This window comes from Bombus vancouverensis, unplaced genomic scaffold (genome assembly GCF_051014615.1).
Source record: "Bombus vancouverensis nearcticus unplaced genomic scaffold, iyBomVanc1_principal scaffold0071, whole genome shotgun sequence".
Taxonomy (NCBI): Eukaryota; Metazoa; Arthropoda; class Insecta; order Hymenoptera; family Apidae; genus Bombus; species Bombus vancouverensis.
Genome location: NW_027468962.1, coordinates 192358 through 219083, shown reverse-complemented (window position 1 = coordinate 219083; position 26726 = coordinate 192358). Strand labels below are relative to the sequence as shown.

General features: G+C 38.7%; 1 protein-coding gene and 1 long non-coding RNA gene across 2 annotated transcripts; one reads left to right on the top strand and one right to left on the bottom strand.

Annotated features, from left to right (window-relative positions):
- Positions 1–1642: 1642 nt before the first annotated feature.
- LOC143304999 (uncharacterized) lies at positions 1643–24899 on the bottom strand. Its single transcript, XR_013061675.1, has 3 exons — positions 24770–24899; positions 2393–2613; positions 1643–2292 (listed from the first exon to the last, which is right to left on the bottom strand). It is a non-coding gene; the product is annotated as an uncharacterized LOC143304999 (long non-coding RNA).
- LOC143304992 (uncharacterized) lies at positions 11289–15867 on the top strand. Its single transcript, XM_076627545.1, has 2 exons — positions 11289–11667; positions 15383–15867. The coding sequence occupies exons 1-2, from the start codon at positions 11289–11291 to the stop codon at positions 15400–15402; spliced, it is 399 nt and encodes a 132-aa protein (XP_076483660.1). The 3' UTR covers positions 15403–15867.
- Positions 24900–26726: the final 1827 nt, after the last annotated feature.

The following is a 26726-nucleotide window of genomic DNA, read 5'->3' as shown; positions in this document are numbered from 1 at the left end:
TTCTAAACCCTTTAACCTTACTACAGACGCATCAGGATATGCAATAAGCGGTGTACTGAGTCAAGGGCCAATCGGAAAGGATTTGCCGATTGCGTATGCCTCAAGGCTATTAAATCCCGCCGAACAAAACTACTCTACCATAGAAAAGGAGTGTCTGGCAATTGTTTACAGCGCAATGCACTTCCGACCGTATCTTTACGGAAGAAAATTTACCATCGTAACCGATCATAAACCTTTAGTGTGGATGCATTCTATCAAAGATCCTACTTCAAGAATTTGGAAATGGAAATTAAAGTTATCGGACTTCGAATTTGATATTGTATACAAAGAAGGCAGGGCGAACGCAAACGCAGACGCATTATCTAGGAACCCTCCGGAAGTTTGTTTACCAATCAGAAAGAGAGAGGAAGTCTCACCGATTCGCTATCCTGTCTCAAAAAGATTCGGAATAGATACGTCAACCGAAGACTCTCCCATATTCGAAGCTAAACCACACGTCTTGCCTCAATCCAGTGATTCTAAAAATCAAGGAAAGGGTTTTACCCGAAAACATTTTACAATAGAAGAAACCCCCATAAAATATTTAGACCAAGCATTAGCAGAAATCGATGTAAGTACAGATAGAGAAATAACCAATCGAGAAAAAGAAGGCACGGATACAACAAGCGAAAAAGAGACCTCCACTGTAATTCCAGAACTAATTCAACAACGAGAAAAGGACACGAGACCTACGATAATTGCGGAACTAAGAATTTCAGAAACCCGAGACTCAATTGCGAGAGTAAATGACCATAAAGTAGTATTTATAGATATACATGGCAATCCGATAGATAAAGGAGCCTTAGAAATGAAGGAAACGGGAAAATTAACTCGTTATGAAGATTTAATGTTAGAAAAATCAAGATTGAATTACGATTCTGGAAAATACATTGTATTCCTACCGATAAAGGAAAATAGAAATATTCCAATAACACCAGAAAATTTATTAAACTCGCTAAGATCTCTATTAGACGCAGTAAATGAAAAACAGTTAACTTCGTTCAGCATTAGCAAAGGAAACTTGGAGGAAATACCCTGGCGATATACAATCAGAAAATTAAAGGAAATATTTATGGAAAAAACCTTAACCATCACCATTTGCACTGGGGAAGTAATTACCCCATCTGTGGAAGCGCGGAACAACATAATACGAGAAAAACATGAATCAAGCGTAGCAGGACACAAAGGAATAACAAAAACTTATCAAAGAATACGACAACATTACTATTGGGAAAGTATGAAAAAGGAAATTCAAGATTACGTAAGAACATGTAAGGAATGTCAATTGAAGAAACTCACAAGAATAAAAGCAAAGCAACCAATGGTACTTACAGACACACCAGGTAAAGCGTTCGATAAGGTTAGTATGGATATTATAGGTCCATTACCAAAAACCCAAAAGGGAAACGAATATATATTAACTATCCAAGACTTATTAACAAAATACTCAATTGGGATTCCACTAGGAGGAATCTCTTCGTTTTTGTACGTTTTTGTAAAGCGATTTATTTGTCGTTTCGGGTCACCGAGAGCTATTCTCACTGATCAAGGAACGAACTTTACATCCTCACTAATGAAGAAAGTAGCAAAGAGATTCCGCATCAAACAATATACCACGACGGCATATCATCCACAAAGTAACGGTTCAATCGAAAGATCTCACCACGTGCTGATAGAATATCTCAAATTATACATTGAAAATTCCAAAAATTGGGACGAATGGGTAGAATTAGCTACGTTTTCCTATAATACCACTGTACACGAAGGAACGAAATTCTCCCCGCACGAATTAGTTTTTGGACATCTAGCCAGAGAACCTACTGGTGAAGTAATAATCGAAGAGAACATGGAACCAACTTACGCAGAATATCTCGAAGATCTGTTCGATAAAATTAACACCGTACAACGAATGGCAAGAGAAAATTTGATAAAATCCAAACTAAGATCAAAAGAATATTACGACCGACGAATCAACCCCCAAGATTTTAAAATAGGAGATTCGATATATTTACTAAAAGAACCCAGTAAAGGAAAATTCTCCGATCAATATACTGGACCATACAAAGTGCTAGAAATCTTGCAGAACCAAAACGTCAAGATCGAAGTAAAAGGGATTCCGCGAACGGTGCATTTAAACAAGTTAAAACTAGCGCATAATCGAAATAAGCAACGAATAAAGCGGTTTCAGTGGGCAACGTAGTGCGGTAGTATATGTTATAGTGCTGTTCGTCGAATAATACAGATATCGAACACCTAAAAGGAAAAAGGAAAATTATTATACGTGTTTCAATTATTGCTTAAATATAAAACGTGTTAACTCAATGAACAATTAACTAGTGAAAGTGAAAGTTACCTTGTGAACAAGTGATCAACATACAAGAAAGTGTACGTGCAAGTATAGGTTATGGATCGTTGTTCGTGGAACACAATGTATGACAGCTACCTAAAATAAGTAATAAATTAGTTTCAATTGTTTCAGTGCAAAATACAAGGTTACTAAGTGTTATAACTATATTATGGATAAATCAAAAGGAGGTGTAACACTGTTCGTCGAATAATACAGATAGCGAAAACCTAAAAAGAAAAAGGGAAAATTATTATGTGTTCTCCAATTATTGTTTGAATATACAACATGTCGATTCAATAAATAATTAAAAGAGGGGATGTGAAAGTTACCTTGTAAACAAGTAATCATCATACAAGAAGGTCTACATGCAAAATAGGTTATGGCTCCCTGCTTGCGGAACACCATGTACCAGCTGAAAATAAACAAATGAATTAACTTCAATTGCCTTAATGCAAAGAGCAGCATAGCTAAATGTTATAACGGTGCTGTGGAGGCGTGGCACTGTTCGTCGAATGACACAGATAGCGGAAACTTGGAAAAAGAAAAGAAGTTTATTACGAGTGTTCCAATTACTGTTTGAATGTAAAACGTGTTAGTTCAACGAATAACGAAAACAGTGAAAGTGCAACTTACCTCGTGAACAATCAATCACCATACAAGGAAGTGTACATGCATGGATTTCGCAGATTAACAAGAAGAAATAAAATAGCTGATAAATATAGAAAGTGGTTAGAAAATAATTAAGATAGATTAATTGAGAGTTAGTAATAAATATAACCGGAGTAAAAGGATATTTTATTATGTATTAATCTACGTAGTATTGTTATATTATTATATCTAACATGTAGAAATGGATTTTGTACGCATATATGTATATAATTCCAATCCAAGTAGTATTCATAATATTTATTTTCACTGATAACAAGTACGTAAAACCTAAAATAAAACAAAGGTTTTAACAATAAAAAAAAAACAAAAAAAAAAGAAAAAGGGGAAGAAGAAAAAAAAAGAAGAAAAAAAAGGAAAGAAAAAAAATATAATATATATAAATATAAAATTTTCTTTTTCTATAAAAGGATATTCCTATTTCTGATAAACTCGAGAAATGAAAACATTATACCATGATACACTGACGCAAAGATACACCACACAGAAGAAACTAATAGAGAACGCTTTAAGCTTGGCAAACTTACCGCCTGACGAATTTGCATACACCATAACCAAAACCCAGGACACATGGCTTTGATTGTTATTTAATAAGGTTTTGGGTTTATAAAATAACGATTCACTTATATTCGTTTTCTCCAATATATTTCAGTCTTATAACACGTCTCACCACACAGGAATCTCCAAGTCAATACAACAACGTGGTCGACTTCTAAGACAAAAGAGCGTCGTTAGAAGTCGTACCAACTTAGCTTGTAGTAAGCAGCGATCGTACCAACTTAACATTTCTCAACACTCCCCTTTGATCGCTAGTTTCTACAAGCCCCATAGCTTTGGTAAATTGCTGAGTCTTAATCTTATTTAGGCCTTTGGTGAGAATGTCAGCCACATTCTCAGGACTAGGTACATAAGTATAATCTTGTATCCCCCTCGATACGCAGTTCTTAACGTAAAAGTAACGCACTTGGACGTGCTTAGAACTCTCAGCAACTATTTCGTCCTTTGACCATGAAATAGCTCCGATATTATCGCAGAATATCTTGCAGGGGCGAGGGCAATATGACAGTTGACCCAATTCCTTTAACAGTAAAGAAATCCACACTGTTTCCCTTGCTGCTTCCTGCATTGCCACAAATTCCGCTTCGCACGTCGATTGAGCTATAATCGGTTGTTTTTTGGATAGCCAGGATATCGCACCACCAGCGAGTATGAACACATACCCGCTCCTGGATTTCCTGTCTACCGTACAACCCGCAAAATCCGAGTCGCAAAACACCTTCAGAGGTTGCCCGGTCCTTTGGTATACTAACTTCAAGTCTTTGGTCTTTAGTAAATATCTGAATACCCGCTTCACTGCTTTCCAATCGGATACAGTCGGATTCGCGCATCTTTGGCTTAGTTTCCCTATTGCACACGCAACATCAGGACGACTTACAGTAGCTACATACATTATGTGCCCCACAGCTTGTTCATATAATTTACTGTCGAAAGGCTCATCACGTTCAATATCAAAACCAGCCTCACATTCTCTAGCTAGCGGTGTCGACACTCCCACCACCCCAACCTCACGAGTAATGTCAAACAGATCCAGCATTTGACCTATCTGTACAGATTGATCGAATACTACAGTGGTGCTGTTTGGCTTACTCAGGTGGATGGAAAGAAATTGAGTGTCTACACCTAGCATTCTAACATCTAATTTGTCCTTAATCCTAGTTTTGAATATCTCAATCCACTCATTCGTCCCAAACACAAGGATGTCGTCCACATACACAGCTACAATAAATTTTTTAGACGCATCCACATACACACATGGACCACTCACGCATGGGTTCAGACTCATACCTCTTAAAATGCTATTGATGTGTCTAAACCACATTCTTCCAGCTTGCTTCAGTCCATACAGGCTCTTTTTGAGCTTACACACAAATTTAGTTCTGTCTTTACCTGGAACTCTAAAGAGTTCTGGTTGCTCCATGTATATATCCTCGTCCAGAGGGCTGTTGAGATACGCACATTCCACATCGATGTGCTCGTAAACCCACTCATTTTCCGCACATAGAGCAAGCAGAATTCTTAGAGTTCTGCGTTTTACTATTGGACTAAAGGTTTCTGAATAATCTACTCCAGGCCTCTGCCAGAATCCCCGAGCTACTAGCCTAGCCTTATACCTATCAGGGTCTCTCTTTATCACAAGCACCCACTTACAGTCTATAACGTTTTTATTTAAGGGTCTTTGCACAATGTCCCACACATCTTTACTTTTTAGATTGTCTAGTTCCTTCCTTATTGCATCAGTCCATTTTTGAGCGTCTGGCCCCCTCAGGGCTTCATACACATTCACAGGTACACACACGTTTTGAACTTTGCAAACAGTCGCAGTGTGAGCACAACAATCACATATTCTTGGTTTGTGTAGTCTTGCCGACCTCCTCGGCACAAACGGTACACTCACAGTATTCACTGGATTGTCCTCACACGTTAAACTGTCCATAAAGTAGTCGGTTTCCCCTTCGTCGTTTTCTCCGTCACTCTGTGTCTCGACGTCAGTTTGACCGGCTTCTCCCCTATGTTCAAAGGTTTCTACATCCCATATCCATTCCGAGGACTTATCCTTTATATGGTTCGTTTCCGCCTTAGCGCTCTTGTAGGGAAACGTGTTCTCCTCGAACCTGACATGACAGGATATTATCACCTTTTGGATCTTCGGTAGGTAAATTCTATAACCTTTGACCTGTCTGTCATATCCCACAAATATCCCCTCATCCGCTCTGCTCTCGAATTTTCCTCCGCTTGGACTCTTTAGATACCAGACTCTGCATCCAAACACTCTCAGTCTGTTTATCTCCCCTTGGAGGTCACATCCCTTACCCTTCCATAATTCCAGTGGGATCTTGTCTCCGATGGCAGCGGATGGGCATAGGTTTCTTATGTGGCATGCCGTGTTCACAGCCTCCCCCCACAGATAGTCAGGGAGTCCAGATTGGATGAGTAAACATCTGGACATCTCGACCAGGGTTCTGTTCGCTCGTTCGGAGACCCCATTTTGTTCAGGGTTTCTAGGAACAGTTTTCCTGTGTAAGATGCCTTTCTCCTTCAGGTAGTTCTCGAAGTTTTCTCCTGTGTACTCACCCCCGTTATCTGTTTGAAGGGCACTTATCTTGGATTGGTGTAAAGCCTCCACCTCCGCCTGGTACTCCTTGAAGCACTTGAGTACTTCATTCTTCCTACTGATGATTCTGACGTGCATGAAACGAGAAAAATCATCTATGAACGTTACGAAATAATTACCTCCGCCCAGCGACTTGCATTGCGTTCTGCAACTAATATCACTGTGAACTATTTCTAAAGGACGTTGACACATGTGGTGGGCTGTCTTCGGAAATGGTACTTTTGTCATTTTCCCTTTCACGCAGACCCCGCATGGTTCCTCATGTATCCTAGAGCCCTCCTTCACGTTCCTCACAGGGATCTTTCTCATCGCGTCCCCATGTAGATGACCTAACCTCTCATGCCATGACACGATACCTTTGTACGCCTTAGCTTCAATAACCTCGGCGTGGTCGTCATCATTTCCAGGTTCTTCTTGATCGTTCTCCATGGAAACGTTTGCTACATGCCTCTCAGGTGGTATTGTCTCTAGCTAGTACACGTTGTCTCCTACCTTTGAGTTAAATACCACATCCCCATCATCATGTGTGCCGACGGCCTCATCCTTCGTACACACTGTGGTGACGCCTTTCACTGCCAATTGCCTGATCGAGATTAGATTTACATCTAATTCAGGCACCCACAGGGCGTTCGACAAGGATAGACTCCACCCGCCACAGGCTTTGGTCATCTTCACGACGATCGTGCCTTTTCCCTTGACTTCCAGGTACCCCTTACCAATCCGGATCTGTCCAGTCGCAGGCACGAAGTCCACGAACCGATACCTATCCGGGGTCATATGGTTTGAGGCTCCCGAGTCAAGATAGCTGATCCTGTCCCTTTCCACGTGGTTGATAGATGATAAAGCCAGTGTGGAGATAAGTCCCTTGGATCTCGGTTTATCTTCCGATCCTTTCTCCACTTTGTTTTCTGGGTCTTTCTCTTCCTTGTCTTCTTTTCCCTCATGGCAGTTGTACGATATGTGGCCTCGTTTTCCACATTTATAGCATTTTTTATCCTTTGGGTTTTTGTGCTTTTTCTTAGCGCCATCTTGATTTTGTTGGGGCTTGGTCTTCGATTGTTTGCAAGCCGCCATTGCACTGTTCTTCTCGGAGGGACCCATGGCCGCTTCCATTCTCCTTTCCTCAAGTAGGAGATCGGATTTCACGACCCTCGAGGTTAGATTCTTATCGAGTCTTACCGTCCTAAGATATGTCATGTAGTTTGGGTCCGCCACGAGGCCGGCTAAGATGAAACACGCCATCATGTGGTCTTCGATTCTTAAACCTGCGTTTAATCCTAACTGGATTAATACCGCAATTACAATGCGCGTTCAAAGATAAAATTTTCTTTTTACTTAGTCGCGGCTCTCTTTTCTTGACCGAAAAACTAAAGACACCGAAGCGCAAAATACTATACAAAATTTCTAAAGATGAGCGCAATAACGAACGTAGTAACAATGAACACAAAGAGTGAACAAAATAATTATGAACCGTAATAACGAAGATCGCAATAATAATGAACAAAGAATAATGAACGGTAATAACAATGATCACTATAATAATGAGCGAAGAATAATGAGCGTAATAAGAATGTTTACCAGAATAATAATGAGCAAAGAATAATGAACGAAGAATAATGTAATAAGAATGTTCACCAGAATAATAATGAGCAAAGAATAATGAACGAAGAATAATGAACGTAATAAGAATGTTCACCGGAATAATAATGAGCAATGAACGTAATAAGAATGTTCACCAGTGTTACGACCGATCGCGGAGAGACGCGGTCGCTAGGAAAACGCGTCAGCGAGAGGCGTAAATTCTCGCTACGATTCGGTGAATCGACGCCGCGAAGTAGTCGTTCCCCTGTTTCGGGTAGGATAACAGAGGTGGTTGATTGAATATTACACAGTAGTAAGTTAGGTCACCGTTTATTCCACAACTTATAACGAGGATAGTTACACTGGTGCGTATGTACGAGATGAGTGAGTGACTGATCTGCGGGTGTGTATACCCGCTCGAAGGATGTTGACCGTTCGAAGGATGTGAAATCAGTGCCTCTTGGGAGACGATGCTGTCTCGGAGGAAGGCTAAGGATCGGTGTGTCTAGCGCACGGGACCATCGGATTTGTTGGAGCCGATGTTATTTAGGAGAGTGAGGGAATAGGCTTCGTTTTTAATTGGTTAAACAAAGGGTCTTAACTGCCCTCGAGAGAAAGTGGTTAGTGGGAGGAAAGTTGCAGCGTGCGTGAGAAAAACCAACTTTCCCTTGTCCTGCCGTGGTAGACAATAGTGTTTACAAACTCCTCGGGACCAGATGTTTGTTTTGTTTAAAGGACCTTTTCTCGTAAATCTATGATTTATGGACGGTGCTTAAGGCTAATGAGGGTACGCCGTGCGGAAGAGCGGACCTCTGGTGTCCGTCTGGCCCGCGGTGTGTGACCTGGGCCAGGCAGAGAGTCGCGCGGCGTAACAACCAGAATAATAATGAGCAATGGACGTAATAAGAATGTTCACCGGAATAATAATGAGCCCTGCTCTACGTTGCTTTGCTTATTTATGCCATTCCCCACGGGGTGGTGGTCCGCTGGGGGTACGCTTATGATTGTTTTTGCGATTTTGATGTTTTTCCCTTTCTTGTTGTTTCCCTAGGTTTCGGTGATCGACGTTCGAACAATGTTTGCGGAGGCATTTCCATCAGAGGTTCCTTATTATTATTATTTTTTTCCTTTTAAATGTCTTTTGTTTTTATGTATGATATATATATATATATTTTAAATGTGATATCTATTTTATGTTTGTTAAATATATGTATTTTTAATTTTATATTTCCCCCTTTTTAATTAATTATATATATATATATATATATATATATATATATATATATATATATATGTCGGGTTTACATTAGAATTAGGGTTAGGGGCGTGAATCATCTTACTCGAAGAATAGGGTCTGCGTGAGGCGAGCCACGGGACAGAAACCGTTGGAATGTTTACTGTAGCGTGTCGCCACGAATATTTCTTTTAAGGAGAGCTATAGAATTACTCCATACCTTTGTTAAACAAAGCGTTCATCCCGTAATCGCGGCTGCGTTCGGCGACTGACTGTCGCCTCGTGCCCAAGCTCATTATCACAACTCTCGAACAATTACAATCGGATTGAATAACTACAATTGTTCAATTACAGACTCCGGTGTTCTTTCATCTCCGACATATATATATTTTTTACATTTGTAGTTGCGCACAGATTTTATTAAAGAAAAGTGTTAACAATGTGTTTTCATGATTTATTTCTCGCGACTGACTTCCATTAATCCCTAATATTCCCGTCGCCATACGCGTGTAAATCTAAGATGGCTGCTCATAAATGTCATCAGTAAAGTTATAGTGACGGGTCTTTAGTTTTGCTTGATATCGAAGTAATTTTCCGTCTGCCGCTCGTTTTTCCTTATTCTACCGCAATTAGAACATTTATTTATTAATATTGTTTTAAAGTGACAAAAGTATTGTTCGTGTGAATATACGTATATATATATATATATATATATATATATATATATATATATATATATATATATATATATGTCGGAGATGAAATGAAAACCGGAGCCTTCCCTATGCAATTTTGAGGAAGCCTTTTAATGCTTTAGCCCAGATCTTATCATAACTGTAATTAAGTAATTGTCATCTGTAATTGTTTGACAATTGTGAAAAGCGAAAGTGGGTTCGAGGTGACAACTGGTCGCTGAACGTAGCCACGGTCACGGGATAAACGTTTTGCCTGACGAAGGTGTGGATCGGTTGTATTGTTCTCCCTAGAAATCACATAGAATTGTACTTTAGAGATGTCGATATAATGGGACACACGTTGTATGAGGAATCAATCTCCAGACAGAAACTGCCTAGCAACGGCGTTTGGATCTTTCTCGATGTTTCCAAGGAGTATATAACAAACTTCTGACAGATATTGCCTAGCAACAACGATTGGAACCTTCTCGATGTTTCCAGCGAGAATATAACAAACAAATGCAGTCGGATTACGAAAAAGATTTGAATCAGAGAGGCATTCGTGTGATCGCCTTGGAAAGTGATACATCGAGTAATTTTTTTTCTGAGTGATTCAGCAAACGTATTTTTTTTGTGTTATAAAAATTGTTTAAAGTTTTCCCGTTGACCGTGGATTCGTTTGAACCCCGGATCATTGTTTATAGCGTAAATTAAATTCAATATTTGTAAATTTATCAATCGTTAATTTTCATTATTCGTTAAAATTAGTAAATCGTAAGATATATTATTCGTTTCTTTTATTGTTCGATAAAACTTATTATTCTTTAATCTAATTAATAATTTAATTTATCATTTGTTAATCAATCATATCATTTACAAAATTCATTATTCATAATATTTGTAAAACCTTGTTTATTCGTGTAAATATATTCTCTGTTTTGTAAAACAATGGCTAATTCAAACGAAGAATCGTTACGCGCCTTAAATCCTAATGTTAACCCGACATCAGAAGTGGGATCAAGCCCAAGTGTCACTTTGGAACAACTCATGAAAGTCATGAACCAGATGACTCAGCCTAGGGAGCAAAAGTCGAGTATGGAACCTAAGGATGTAACGTTGTCACGTTTTGATCCTGAAGGCACGGGCGCTGATCCATTCGCGTGGTGCTCATACACAGATGTGATTTTGAAAGACTATCCGATGCAAGATAGTGTGTTACTTTCTGCTTTAAATCGTGCCCTAAAGGGATCTGCTGCACATTGGCTTTCACAAATAGTGCGCGGTGGAAAACTTTCCTGGCCAACGTTTAAGGAACAATTCCTTTCGCGTTTTGGTGGCAGAGAGACAGCCGCCACGGCAGTAATAAGGATGTCCAGAGAACGACCGACGGAGACCGAAACTCTAGGAGCTTACGGTAGTCGCCTCCGTTCCATGCTGCAGATCAAGATGCAAGATCTAACGATGCCCGAAGTACTCAATGCCTTAACTCTTTATATGCTAAACTCACAAGATCAACGCTTTCATCGATTAACGCTCGCAAATAATATCAGGTCGGAGGAACAATTTTATGATGAAATGAGAGCTTATCCTTACAACGATCTGCCGGCAACCTTGTTAGGAAATACATCGGAGGAACCTGAAGTTAAACGACGCAAGTTATCGCATTACCGGGTGAAGTGTCATTATTGTGGTACTCTTGGACACAAAATAACGGAGTGTCGCAAGAGGATGCGTAGTGAACAGCGGAAGGATACAAAGGATACAAAGGATACACAACACCAGGAAAGAAACCGTCCAGCTTCATCGTCCAAGGTGGTTTGCTTCAAGTGTCGTGCGGAGGGTCATATCGCACCTGATTGTCCACAACTGCAGAACAGAAAATCCGGCTTCAAGAATGAACGTCGAGTCGACTCCTGTGTGGTAGAGCCTCCAGCTGGTAAATTAAGTCATCTGGGTGAGTCGTACCCATTTTATTTCGATTCCAGAGCCGAATGCTCATTAATCAAAGAATCCGTAGCTTCGAAATTTTCTGGCAAACGAACGACTGATGTAGTAATAATGCGAGGCATAGGGAATACTTGTGTTAACAGTACATCTCAGATTTTATCCACTGTATGTATTAACGGTTTTACATTGGAGATAACTTTTCATGCCCTTTCTGATAATTACTTAAAATACGATATCATGATTGGTCGTGAAATTTTGAGCCAAGGTTTTGACGTGAATGTTACACGAAACAGTGTCGATATTTGTAAGACAAAAATAGTTAACGCTTGTAGCAGAGTCGCGGAAGATGTGATCAACATTAATGAGGTCGACACTGATGTAGTTGGTAACGATAAAGATCGATTGATTTCTGTTCTCGAGAAATACAGAGAGTCATTTATTACGGGTTTTCCGCGGAATCGTGTAAATACGGGTCAATTAGAAATTCGTTTAATTGATCCCAACGTTACCGTGCAACGAAGTCCTTATAGACTCAGTGAGGAGGAGCGGGGAATAGTTCGAGAGAGGATAGGTGAACTGATCCGAGCAAAAATCATAAGACCGAGTAATTCACCATTCGCAAGCCCTTTATTACTTGTTAAAAAAAAGAACGGTTCAGATAGATTATGTGTAGATTACCGAGCATTAAATAAAAACACCGTCGCGGATCGGTACCCTCTTCCTCTCATAGCTGATCAGATCGCGAGACTGAGAGGGGCGAAATACTTTATAAGCCTGGATATGGCCAGCGGGTTTCATCAAATTCCTATTCACCCGAATTCGACTGAATATACCGCGTTCGTTACTCCTGATGGTCAATATGAATACATGACGATGCCGTTTGGATTGAAGAATGCACCGTCTGTTTTTCAGAGGGCCATTTTCAATGCCTTAGGTGATCTTGCTTATTCATATGTTGTCGTTTATTTGGATGATGTTTTAATTATTGCCGATACGATAGATCAGGCGTTAGAAAGATTAAACACCGTCCTAGATACCCTCGTAAACGCCGGATTCTCTTTCAACTTTTCTAAATGTTCTTTCTTGAAGACGTCAGTACTTTATCTGGGTTATGTGATTCATAACGGAGAAGTCCGACCAAACCCAGGTAAAGTACAAGCCTTGAGCTCTTTGCCCGCACCAACGACTGTTACACAGCTCCGGCAATTCATTGGTTTAGCTTCTTACTTTCGAAAATTTGTTCCTAAATTCTCACAGGTAATGAAATCTTTGTATGCTCTCACTTCCGGTAGCAAGAACATAAATTGGACGGATAAACATGAAAAAATTAGGCAAAAAGTAATTTCTATTCTGACCAATGAGCCGGTGCTAATGATTTTTGACCCCAAATATCCAATAGAACTACATACGGATGCTAGTTCCGAAGGATTTGGGGCTATCCTAATGCATAGGGTCGAAGGTAAAAATAGAGTAGTTGAGTATTATAGCAAGCGGACTAGCCCTGCGGAATCTAGATATCATTCTTATGAGTTAGAAACGCTGGCAGTGGTAAACGCCATCAAGCATTTTCGTCACTATCTGCACGGTCGGGAATTTCTTGTTGTCACTGATTGTAATTCTCTGAAGGCATCCAGTGACAAGGTACATTTAAATGACAGGGTTTACAGATGGTGGGCTTACCTGCAAACTTTTACCTTTGACATTATGTATCGGGAAGGCAAACGAATGGCTCATGTAGATTTCTTTTCGAGAAATCCCGTAGATCTGGATCACCGTACGATCAACAAAATTGTAGAGAAAGAAATCAATCTATCTGAAATCTCCGATGATTGGTTGTTAGCAGAACAACGTCGCGACCCACAAATCTCTGAGATCGTCCGTAAGTTGCAAAATGAGGAGCTCGCGGAAGATATTGCGAATACGTATGAATTACGGTCTGGTACACTCCATCGGAAAATACAGAGAAAAGGTAGAACTCTTTGCTTGCCCATTGTCCCAAGTGGTTTCAGGTGGTCCGTCATTAATCATGTGCATCAGTCCATTATGCACTTAGGTTGGGATAAAACGCTTGAGAAACTATACGAGTATTACTGGTTTGAAGGAATTGCGAAATATGTTCGCAAATTCGTTGAGAACTGTCATGCTTGTCGAGTTTCGAAGGCTAGTTCAGGTAAAGTACAAGCTGAACTACATCCCATACCTAAGACCAGCATACCCTGGCATACGGTACACATGGATATAACGGGTAAATTAAAAAAAAATTGGTAAGAGTGACTCGAAAGAGTATATCATTGTTTTAGTTGATGCTTTCACGAAATTTGTATACCTGTATCATACTCGTAAATTAGATTCCTTTAATACCATTATAGCACTTAAGTCCGCTATATTTTTATTCGGCAATCCCTGTCGGGTAATAGCAGACCAAGGAAGGTGTTTTACGGGTAAAGATTTCCAAAATTTCTGCCAGAATAGACATATTAGACTTCACTTAATAGCAACTGGTGCGAGTAGGGCCAATGGACAGGTAGAGCGTGTTATGAGTACGCTGAAAAATATGTTAACGACGGTGGAAACGACCGGGCGATCTTGGCAAGACGCGATTGGGGAGATACAACTGGCCTTGAATTGCACTACCAATCGTGTAACCAAATCAAGTCCTCTGGAATTATTAATTGGGAAGGCAGCTAGGCCCTACGGTTTATTGTTGCCTGATAATATTGAGGAAAAGGAAGTAGACATCTTCAATGTAAGGCAACAAGCGATACGGAACATAGAGACTTGCGCCAGTTATGATAAAGACCGGTTTGACAAAATGAAAGCGAAGATAGTTAGGTTTAATCTCGGTGACTTTGTGTTACGTAAGAACGAGGAGAGAAACCAAACGAAGCTAGATCTGAAATTCAAGGGTCCCTTCGTGATAACGGAAGTTTTAGAAGGGGATAGATATATTTTAAAAACTCTAGATGGCAAACGGTCATATAAGGATAGACACGACAAGTTGAGAAAGATGCCAGATGGTTGTATTCCTGCTGAGTTGGATGTCTGCGGTGATGACAGCGACGGTGATAATAACGATGCGAGCACATTGATATCTGGGAATCATTAACGCCGCATTGTGGTCATAGTAATATACCCAGTGTAGTGTATGTGCCTTTTATAATACTCCCAGTGTAGTGTATGCGCCTTTTATAATTCTCCCAGTGTAGTGTGTGCGCCTTTTATAATTCTGCCAGTGTAGTGTATGCGCCTTTTATAACACTCCCAGTGTAGTGCTTGTATTTTTATAATATCCTCACTGGTGCCCTGCGCTTCTATAATATCCTCACTGGTGCCCTGCGCTTTCTATAATATCCTCACTGGTGCCCTGCGCTTATTATAATATCCTCACTGGTGCCCTGTGCTTTCTATAATATCCTCACTGGTGTCTTGTGCTTATTGTTATGCATCCAACGTGGTTATGTGATTCAACAAACTGAGATCTTTGTGTGGAGTCGAAAATGATCTGTCGTGTCATTGCGGTCTGACTGGTGATTTACGGAGTGCAACTGGTACTTTGAATACAAACTATAACACTAATTTGAGTTCTTTTTCATTTCCTTGCTTGTCAAATTTTTGAACAGAGCTTTGTTGCTGAATTGGACCCTTGACTTATTTGGAACATCTAATCGAATGGTAAATAATATCAGTTACACCGAGTCTAATGTTAAAACTCTGTATTTTAGCTGCACACGAGGACGTGTGATAGTCAGTATGGCCGTGTCGGAGATGAAATGAAAACCGGAGCCTTCCCTATGCAATTTTGAGGAAGCCTTTTAATGCTTTAGCCCAGATCTTATCATAACTGTAATTAAGTAATTGTCATCTGTAATTGTTTGACATTTGTGAAAAGCGAAAGTGGGTTCGAGGTGACAACTGGTCGCTGAACGTAGCCACGGTCACGGGATAAACGTTTTGCCTGACGAAGGTGTGGATCGGTTGTATTGTTCTCCCTAGAAATCACATAGAATTGTACTTTAGAGATGTCGATATAATGGGACACACGTTGTATGAGGAATCAATCTCCAGACAGAAACTGCCTAGCAACGGCGTTTGGATCTTTCTCGATGTTTCCAAGGAGTATATAACAAACTTCTGACAGATATTGCCTAGCAACAACGATTGGAACCTTCTCGATGTTTCCAGCGAGAATATAACAAACAAATGCAGTCGGATTACGAAAAAGATTTGAATCAGAGAGGCATTCGTGTGATCGCCTTGGAAAGTGATACATCGAGTAATTTTTTTTCTGAGTGATTCAGCAAACGTATTTTTTTTGTGTTATAAAAATTGTTTAAAGTTTTCCCGTTGACCGTGGATTCGTTTGAACCCCGGATCATTGTTTATAGCGTAAATTAAATTCAATATTTGTAAATTTATCAATCGTTAATTTTCATTATTCGTTAAAATTAGTAAATCGTAAGATATATTATTCGTTTCTTTTATTGTTCGATAAAACTTATTATTCTTTAATCTAATTAATAGTTTAATTTATCATTTGTTAATCAATCATATCATTTACAAAATTCATTATTCATAATATTTGTAAAATCTTGTTTATTCGTGTAAATATATTCTCTGTTTTGTAAAACAATGGCTAATTCAAACGAAGAATCGTTACGCGCCTTAAATCCTAATGTTAACCCGACATATATATATATACGTATTCATATGCATATTTCTCCTGGCAGAGTAGTATTCATACGAAATGAAATGTCAACTATTTATTTATCCTTTACCGGAATGTAGGCTAGTTTTAAGTATGTATCTTAGATTATCGATTTGAATCAATAATGTAGAATGCGCATACATTAATAGTAGTTTAGTTTAGAATATAATTTATATATTTATATATAGACATGCATGTTCCGTAATATAGTTCTTATTTTATAATTCTTTACCGGAATGTAGGCTAGTTTTAAGTATGTATCTTAGATTATCGGTTTGATAGAATTCGCACACATATATATATTTCTGACAATGTAACCTTCATTTCTTTAATAATACAATATTGTATGTTTTATGTATTCGTTAAACTATTAGTTTTTGACTTCATGTATACTTATATTTCATAAATTGATAATATTGTATTTATTGCATAGTATTGGAAGCACTGTCTCTAATATTTACTAGGTTATTACATGTTCGGCATATATGTTTATACTTATATGTAACTCTCCAAATTGATTGATTGAAATATATTTATATATATATATATTCCTGGCGTTTCAATTATTTTCCCCTTTTGTAGTTATTCTTATTTCCTGGTTTATTTAGAATTGTGTGTATATGTATTTTGTTTATTGGTTGGATCCGTTAATCGCCCTCGTTTTGTTAATCCTTCCTTTCGTTTCGTAGTGCCGTGTGTTCGTTTGTGCATTCAAATCCTTATTCGCGTGTTTTGTATAGAATGGTTTTCTTGTCCTTGTTACGGCGCGTGCGGAGCGCGGGACGTGACATCCCCGCCCTTGGAGTTCAAATTTCCAAAGGAAATTTGACTGATGGTATCTCTGAGTTCGCTCAAGGCGGACGTAGATGTCGTTGGTAGTTGAGTGACTACCGGTGTTATCGATATCCCTTGAGGTTGTGCTGTTTGATCATCGATATTTCGTCTTCTTTTGTGGTATAGTAGCGGGTGGGTGACTGAGCCGCATATTGCTCCTAATAGGGCGATTCCGCATTCGTAAGTTTCACGTAACTGGTATCCGTGTGCGGCTATATATATTATTGTCTTGATTAGTTTAAATATTGCGAGTATTCCAAATATTGCTGCACTGACAGTTCCAAATTCCATAAAACCAGTCCATAAGCTTGATACGGTATTTTTCGCTATTGTCGTTAATGTGTTTTGTCCATCATTCCCAGGATGTTTACTGTTCCAGGGACGATTGTTTTTCCTGTTGCTCCTCTGGCCAATGCGTTCAAGACTGCAGATTTTCTGCCGGGAACATGACGTGGTCCCGTAGTGCATCGAGGTCTTTTGGGTATACATTCCGCTCGTGGCCAACGACGATGGTGCTGAATATCGCCACGTTTGGCGCACGTCCGGGCGGAGTTCCTGTGGTGCGATTCCTTTGCCAAACGGGTAGTTCCGAGTAGCATTTTGTTGTATGTCGTACCTTTACTTGTACCGGAATGCATTTGACTATATGGACCGCTTCTCCTGCGATCAAAGCCATGTGTCCTGGGTTTTGGTTATGGTGTATGCAAATTCGTCGGGCGGTAAGTTTGCCAAGCTTAAAGCGTTCTCTATTAGTTTCTTCTGTGTGGTGTATCTTTGTGTCAGTGTATCATGGTATAATGTTTTCATTTCTCGAGTTTATCAGAAATAGGAATAACCTTTTATAGAAAAAGAAAATTTTATATTTATATATATTTGTTAAGGAAATTCGAGGATATGGGAATACAAATTATTGCCTACATTTCCCACACAACAGTTATACATCTATATTACTCTCTGAAGAACGTCTTGCACGCACGCTGGTCGCCAACCGACTATCCTAGATTCTTCTAACATCTGGCAACAGTCTTTTGTCACCACTAAGACCTTGACGCCCTCTGGCCCTTACACACACACTCAGTAAATGTACACTTACAGTAAATGTATCACTTCCCTAACAATGTTATATTTTTTTTCTTTCCTTTTTTCTTCTTCCCCTTTTTCTTTTTTTTTTGTTTTTTTTTATTGTTAAAACCTTTGTTTTATTTTAGGTTTTACGTACTTGTTATCAGTGAAAATAAATATTATAAATACTACTTGGATTGTAATTATATACATATATGCGTACGTATTGGTAAGTAGTATAAATGAGATTTGTTTTATTGTTATAAATATATAAGTATATATCATCAATAGGAATAAATATCACAAATGTACCTTGTTTTCGAGTATATATACATATATGCGCGTGCAATGGTAAATATGACGGCTTATTTTTATGAGTCACTTGCATTATCAATGGAACTGAATGTTACAAATATCGCCTACTTTACAACATGCGTGTATATATATATAGTGGTGAACATAAGTGAAAATTATATGCATAGTTATAAATGTTGTTTGTTTACAGGTAGATATCATCAGTGTTTGGTTTCGTGAGTGGCGTACAAATACTTTACAGTTCCACTGTGTGGATTGCTATTCATGTTCTTCCATCCGTCGTTCAAAAAGTGGTTGATGAGTTCGCCATCAGTTCTGTACACACATATAAAAATAGTTAATGTATATATGTAGTATCGTGAGTGAGAGGCCTGGGAGTTGGCGGGTGAACCGCGTGGAATGTCGCGAGAGCCGAGGCGTTAGTTTTTGATCGCGTAGTTTTGGAAAGAGGAGACCTACGTGATCTTGGCCACGAGCGGTTGCCAAGGGACGGGAAAAAAGGAATCAACAAACAGAGTTTGCGAGTGGCGTTGCCGAGAGAGTGTTGATTGCATTTTGTGAAAGTCGAGTCGTTATCTAATTATTTAGTTGTGCTGTATTCTGTACGTTTGGTGTGAATAGTTCAGGTTGAACAACAATCGTCTTTTTCTGTCCGATTAACATCTGTATCATCCATTCCTTGTAAATATATTATATCACGATATTACATATATATATTATTTATTTTTTTTATATATATAATTTTCGTTTGGATCTGTTCCTTTGTACGAATACTGTATCCCTGTATATAATATAATATATATAATATGTTATAATTATGTTAGTTGTTATTTATTATATATATCTTCCTTAACTCTCTCCCCCTTTTTCTGTTTTTTTTTTTATTAGTACCTAACATTGCTATTATGATGCTGTATTGTATTGCATTGGCTGTTATTTGTATGTGCGCGCGACGAATTTTTCAACATGGTCGCTCGCGTGTCTCTTTGGTATGGCGTTGGTTTAATGTCAACAGTAACGTGTTGTTGAAATAACTAATTAATTGTTAATCACCATAATTTTATTTAGTAGTGTTTTGTAATATTGTTTTATGTTTCATGATATTGTGTGTGTCAATACCGTGTGCTACTTTAATGCGATAGCATGGATTGTATTGTTACCGAATTTCAATAGTCATTGTTTCGATTATACGTGACTTGCATTTATGTAAGTCTCGTTTAATTTAGTTAATGTTTTGTGTATTGTGTTACCAGTTATTTCGTGTAGCATAACTTTATTCCTTTGCACCGAGTTCAGTCATGTCTTGTCGTTAATATTTAGTTAGTCTATCTTGATTAATATATATATTTAACAAATATTTAAGAAACAATGGCGAGTGTAGTGGAATCGTTGGACGAAGAAATGGTTTTGACATTGTCGGAAAAGCTTAAAGCATGGGATGCGAACTTTCGCGATATGAGTGCAAAACTCGCCGAATTACAAAGCGGCTTATTCGAACTTAAAACAGAACAAGAACCTAAAACACCCGTATCGCCGCCGACAACGCAACAAGAGACGGTCCAGCCGTGTGGACATACCCAGCCAATTAAGCTAAAAGATGCGATCGAATCGGTGCCAGTGTTTGACGGATATCGACCATCGGTATTCCACTTTTTAAGAGCTTGTGAGCGCGCGCGAAATATGATTCCCAGATATCAAGAACCTCAATTGGTAAAATTGTTAGTAAATAAGCTCCGTGGACACGCGCTCCTCGCCATCGAAGACACAGAATTAATGAGTCTAAACGATTTCGGAAACAAATTAAAGGATCTATTCGGCCCAAAGAAATCTCTTAACGAATATAAAGGGGAATTAGGAACGATATTTCAACGACCCGGGGAAGACATATTACATTATATGGATCGCGTTAGAAATCTTAGATTGGCAATAATGGACGGAGAAAGAGGCGACTACGGCATCATATCCCCCGATATCCAAGATACTATAGATTGGGAAACGAAAGAAGCTTTCGTTAAAGGACTTCCGAACGAGGTATATGTGCGAGTAAAAATAGCAGGGTACCATACTTTAGAAGATGCGTATCGTCAAGCCGTCAAAGCAACACACGAATTGAAACAAATAACCGATAGAACGCGACCCCAGCGACCGACACCCTCGAACTATTACAGACGCGACAACGCACATCCTTCGAGCACTAACAACAATATCAGGAACAACCGCCAAGATCGAAGATCGCTACCTCCATCGCAGAATTTTTTGAATTCTACAAGACAAAATATCACGTGTAACTATTGCAAAAAACCCGGGCATCTAGTGAAAGACTGTTACAAATTTAAAGCCCGAGTAGATGCCGGATTAATCGTACCCTATGCTTCGAGACCATCGGGAAACCAAACACGTCCTTCGGGAGAATGGGGCGAGCCACGAAGGAACGATACGCCGAATCGCCCAAGAGTATACAGGCGGCAACCAGGCGACCGGCGCCGACGGCAACAAACACAACAAGGACAGCGACCCCCGCGAGATCGACTCCACCACCCATAACGAGAGACAGAGCGAACGCAATGCCGACCATAAGATCGAACGAACAACCACTAAATATTGTGGGGGAGTCATCCCACAACCAAACGAGGTCACAGACAGAGAATCCAGAATCTCAAGGCAAAAGGAAACGAGTGAAGCACAAGCAACCGGCGAAGGAAAATCATCAGGAGTTGAATTCAGATTCGGAAGGCGACCTCTCCGAATTATTTCAATAAAATTTAACGATTCCCCAACGACCCCAACTGCACGAATAGTTTCCCCAGATCTAAAGACTAAGACGAGTTTATTATTAGACTCTGGATCGGAAATCAACATTATCAAGAAACCTGCTATACTCGATTCAGCCATCATCGACGAAAAGGAATCAATCGAAGTGCGAGGAATTACGGCAACGAGCCTGGTCTTCTTAGGGCAGACGGTAATACAGGTTGCGGGCCATCCGGTTGTTTTTCATGTAGTCGATGATTCATTGCTAATCGATCAAGACGGAATCCTAGGATCCGAATTTTTTGCAGGTTGTAAGGCTCGTTTAGATTATGAGGGAAAACATATCAGATGGGGAAATATTTATATTCCCTTCGATACTAAAGAAAAAATAATTATACCGAAGCGAAGTACAATAACGTGTTCGATTAATATCGCTAATCCAGAGATAAAAGAGGGATTTATTCCAAGAATCGAGCCGAACAAGGGAATCTATTTTGGTAATGCAGTTGTGAGGAATCATAAAGGAAAAGGTTACATAAGAGTAATAAATACTACTTCGAGAGATTACGTATTTACAACACCAACGATGGTAATTAAAGAATTTGAAAATCCCCCCCCCCCCCGCCCCCCGCTTCCTAGGACAGCGTGCAATACAGTTCTAAGATCGGAGGAAAGTAGATACGATAAAATAAATGAGTTACTACGACTCGAACATTTGAACGAAGAAGAAAAGGAAAATGCTAAAAAATTGATTCGTAATAATCAAGATAGGTTTCATATTCCAGGAGATACATTGGAAGCAACCGAAGTTCTGGAACATAGGATAATTACAACGGATAATATACCCATCAATACTAAACAGTATCGATATCCACCAATACATCGAGAAGAAATAAATCGACAGGTCCAAGAACTACTAGATACGGACGTAGTGGAACCATCAATATCTCCATATAACTCCCCGTTATGGATTGTGCCCAAAAACCCGATTCGCAAGGAAATAAGCGCTGGAGATTAGTCATCGATTATAGAAAATTGAACGATAAAACGATTGGCGATGCCTTCCCACTACCCAACATTACAGAAATATTGGATCAATTAGGAAGTGCAAAATATTTTTCCACGTTTGACTTGGCATCGGGCTTTCGCCAGATCCGTATGTCACAGGAAGATGCCCACAAAACTGCATTTTCGACACCATACGGGCATTTTCAATTCAAAAGAATGCCCTTTGGATTAGAAGATGCCCCAGCAACATTTCAACGTTTGATGAATTGAATATTATCTGGTCTGCAAGGAATAGAACTATTCGTCTATCTGGATGACATAGTGATTTATTCCACGTCTCTCCAAGAACACGAAATTAAATTTAATAAATTAATGGAAAGACTGAGGAAAGCTAAATTACGATTACAACCTGATAAGTGCGAATTTACCATCGTAACCGATCATAAACCTTTAGTGTGGATGCATTCTATCAAAGATCCTACTTCAAGAATTTGGAAATGGAAATTAAAGTTATCGGACTTCGAATTTGATATTGTATACAAAGAAGGCAGGGCGAACGCAAACGCAGACGCATTATCTAGGAACCCTCCGGAAGTTTGTTTACCAATCAGAAAGAGAGAGGAAGTCTCACCGATTCGCTATCCTGTCTCAAAAAGATTCGAAATAGATACGTCAACCGAAGACTCTCCCATATTCGAAGCTAAACCACACGTCTTGCCTCAATCCAGTGATTCTAAAAATCAAGGAAAGGGTTTTACCCGAAAACATTTTACAATAGAAGAAACCTCCATAAAATATTTAGACCAAGCATTAGCAGAAATCGATGTAAGTACAGATAGAGAAATAACCAATCGAGAAAAAGAAGGCACGGATACAACAAGCGAAAAAGAGACCTCCACTGTAATTCCAGAACTAATTCAACAACGAGAAAAGGACACGAGACCTACGATAATTGCGGAACTAAGAATTTCAGAAACCCGAGACTCAATTGCGAGAGTAAATGACCATAAAGTAGTATTTATAGATATACATGGCAATCCGATAGATAAAGGAGCCTTAGAAATGAAGGAAACGGGAAAATTACCTCGTTATGAAGATTTAATGTTAGAAAAAGCAAGATTGAATTACGATTCTGGAAAATACATTGTATTCCTACCGATAAAGGAAAATAGAAATATTCCAATAACACCAGAAAATTTATTAAACTCGCTAAGATCTCTATTAGACGCAGTAAATGAAAAACAGTTAACTTCGTTCAGCATTAGCAAAGGAAACTTGGAGGAAATACCCTGGCGATATACAATCAGAAAATTAAAGGAAATATTTATGGAAAAAACCTTAACCATCACCATTTGCACTGGGGAAGTAATTACCCCATCTGTGGAAGCGCGGAACAACATAATACGAGAAAAACATGAATCAAGCGTAGCAGGACACAAAGGAATAACAAAAACTTATCAAAGAATACGACAACATTACTATTGGGAAAATATGAAAAAGGAAATTCAAGATTACGTAAGAACATGTAAGGAATGTCAATTGAAGAAACTCACAAGAATAAAAGCAAAGCAACCAATGGTACTTACAGACACACCAGGTAAAGCGTTCGAGAGCTATTCTCACTGATCAAGGAACGAACTTTACATCCTCACTAATGAAGAAAGTAGCAAAGAGATTCCGCATCAAACAATATACCACGACGGCATATCATCCACAAAGTAACGGTTCAATCGAAAGATCTCACCACGTGCTGATAGAATATCTCAAATTATACATTGAAAATTCCAAAAATTGGGACGAATGGGTAGAATTAGCTATGTTTTCCTATAATACCTCTGTACACGAAGGAACGAAATTCTCCCCGCACGAATTAGTTTTTGGACATCTAGCCAGAGAACCTACTGGTGAAGTAATAATCGAAGAGAACATGGAACCAACTTACGCAGAATATCTCGAAGATCTGTTCGATAAAATTAACACCGTACAACGAATGGCAAGAGAAAATTTGATAAAATCCAAACTAAGATCAAAAGAATATTACGACCGACGAATCAACCCCCAAGATTTTAAAATAGGAGATTCGATATATTTACTAAAAGAACCCAGTAAAGGAAAATTCTCCGATCAATATACTGGACCATACAAAGTGCTAGAAATCTTGCAGAACCAAAACGTCAAGATCGAAGTAAAAGGGATTCCGCGAACGGTGCATTTAAACAAGTTAAAACTAGCGCATAATCGAAATAAGCAACGAATAAAGCGGTTTCAGTGGGCAACGTAGTGCGGTAGTATATGTTATAGTGCTGTTCGTCGAATAATACAGATATCGAACACCTAAAAGGAAAAAGGAAAATTATTATACGTGTTTCAATTATTGCTTAAATATAAAACGTGTTAACTCAATGAACAATTAACTAGTGAAAGTGAAAGTTACCTTGTGAACAAGTGATCAACATACAAGAAAGTGTACGTGGAAGTATAGGTTATGGATCATTGTTCATGGAACACAATGTATGACAGCTACCTAAAATAAGTGAATAAATTAGTTTCAATTGTCTCGGTGCAAAATACAAGGTTACTAAATGTTATAACTATATTATGGATAAATCAAAAGGAGGTGTAATACTGTTCGTCCAATAATACAGATAGCAAAAACCTAAAAAGAAAAAGGGAAAATTATTATGTGTTCTCCAATTATTGTTTGAATATACAACATGTCGATTCAATAAATAATTAAAAGAGGGGATGTGAAAGTTACCTTGTAAACAAGTAATCATCATACAAGAAGGTCTACATGCAAAATAGGTTATGGCTCCCTGCTTGCGGAACACCATGTACCAGCTGAAAATAAACGAACGAATTAACTTCAATTGCCTTAATGCAAAGAGCAGCATAGCTAAATGTTATAACGGTGCTGTGGAGGCGTGGCACTGTTCGTCGAATGACACAGATAGCGGAAACTTGGAAAAAGAAAAGAAGTTTATTACGAGTGTTCGAATTACTGTTTGAATGTAAAACGTGTTAGTTCATCGAATAACGAAAACAGTGAAAGTGCAACTTACCTCGTGAACAATCAATCACCATACAAGGAAGTGTACATGCATGGATTTCGCAGATTAACAAGAAGAAATAAAATAGCTGATAAATATAGAAAGTGGTTAGAAAATAATTAAGATAGATTAATTGAGAGTTAGTAATAAATATAACCGGAGTAAAAGGATATTTTATTATGTATTAATCTACGTAGTATTGTTATATTATTATATCTAACATGTAGAAATGGATTTTGTACGCATATATGTATATAATTCCAATCCAAGTAGTATTCATAATATTTATTTTCACTGATAACAAGTACGTAAAACCTAAAATAAAACAAAGGTTTTAACAATAAAAAAAACAAAAAAAAAAGAAAAAGGGGAAGAAGAAAAAAAAGAAGAAAAAAAAGGAAAGAAAAAAAATATAATATATATAAATATAAAATTTTCTTTTTCTATAAAAGGATATTCCTATTTCTGATAAACTCGAGAAATGAAAACATTATACCATGATGCATTATACACTGACGCAAAGATACACCACACAGAAGAAACTAATAGAGAAAGCTTTAAGCTTGGCAAACTTACCGCCTGACGAATTTGCATACACCATAACCAAAACCCAGGACACATGGCTTTGATTGTTATTTAATAAGGTTTTGGGTTTATAAAATAACGATTCACTTATATTCGTTTTCTCCAATATATTTCAGTCTTATAACACGTCTCACCACACAGGAATCTCCAAGTCAATACAACAACGTGGTCGACTTCTAAGACAAAAGAGCGTCGTTAGAAGTCGTACCAACTTAGCTTGTAGTAAGCAGCGATCGTACCAACTTAACATTTCTCAACACTCCCCTTTGATCGCTAGTTTCTACAAGCCCCATAGCTTTGGTAAATTGCTGAGTCTTAATTCTATTTAGGCCTTTGGTGAGAATGTCAGCCACATTCTCAGGACTAGGTACATAAGTATAATCTTGTATCCCCCTCGATACGCAGTTCTTAACGTAAAAGTAACGCACTTGGACGTGCTTAGAACTCTCAGCAACTATTTCGTCCTTTGACCATGAAATAGCTCCGATATTATCGCAGAATATCTTGCAGGGGCGAGGGCAATATGACAGTTGACCCAATTCCTTTAACAGTAAAGAAATCCACACTGTTTCCCTTGCTGCTTCCTGCATTGCCACAAATTCCGCTTCGCACGTCGATTGAGCTATAATCGGTTGTTTTTTGGATAGCCAGGATATCGCACCACCAGCGAGTATGAACACATACCCGCTCCTGGATTTCCTGTCTACCGTACAACCCGCAAAATCCGAGTCGCAAAACACCTTCAGAGGTTGCCCG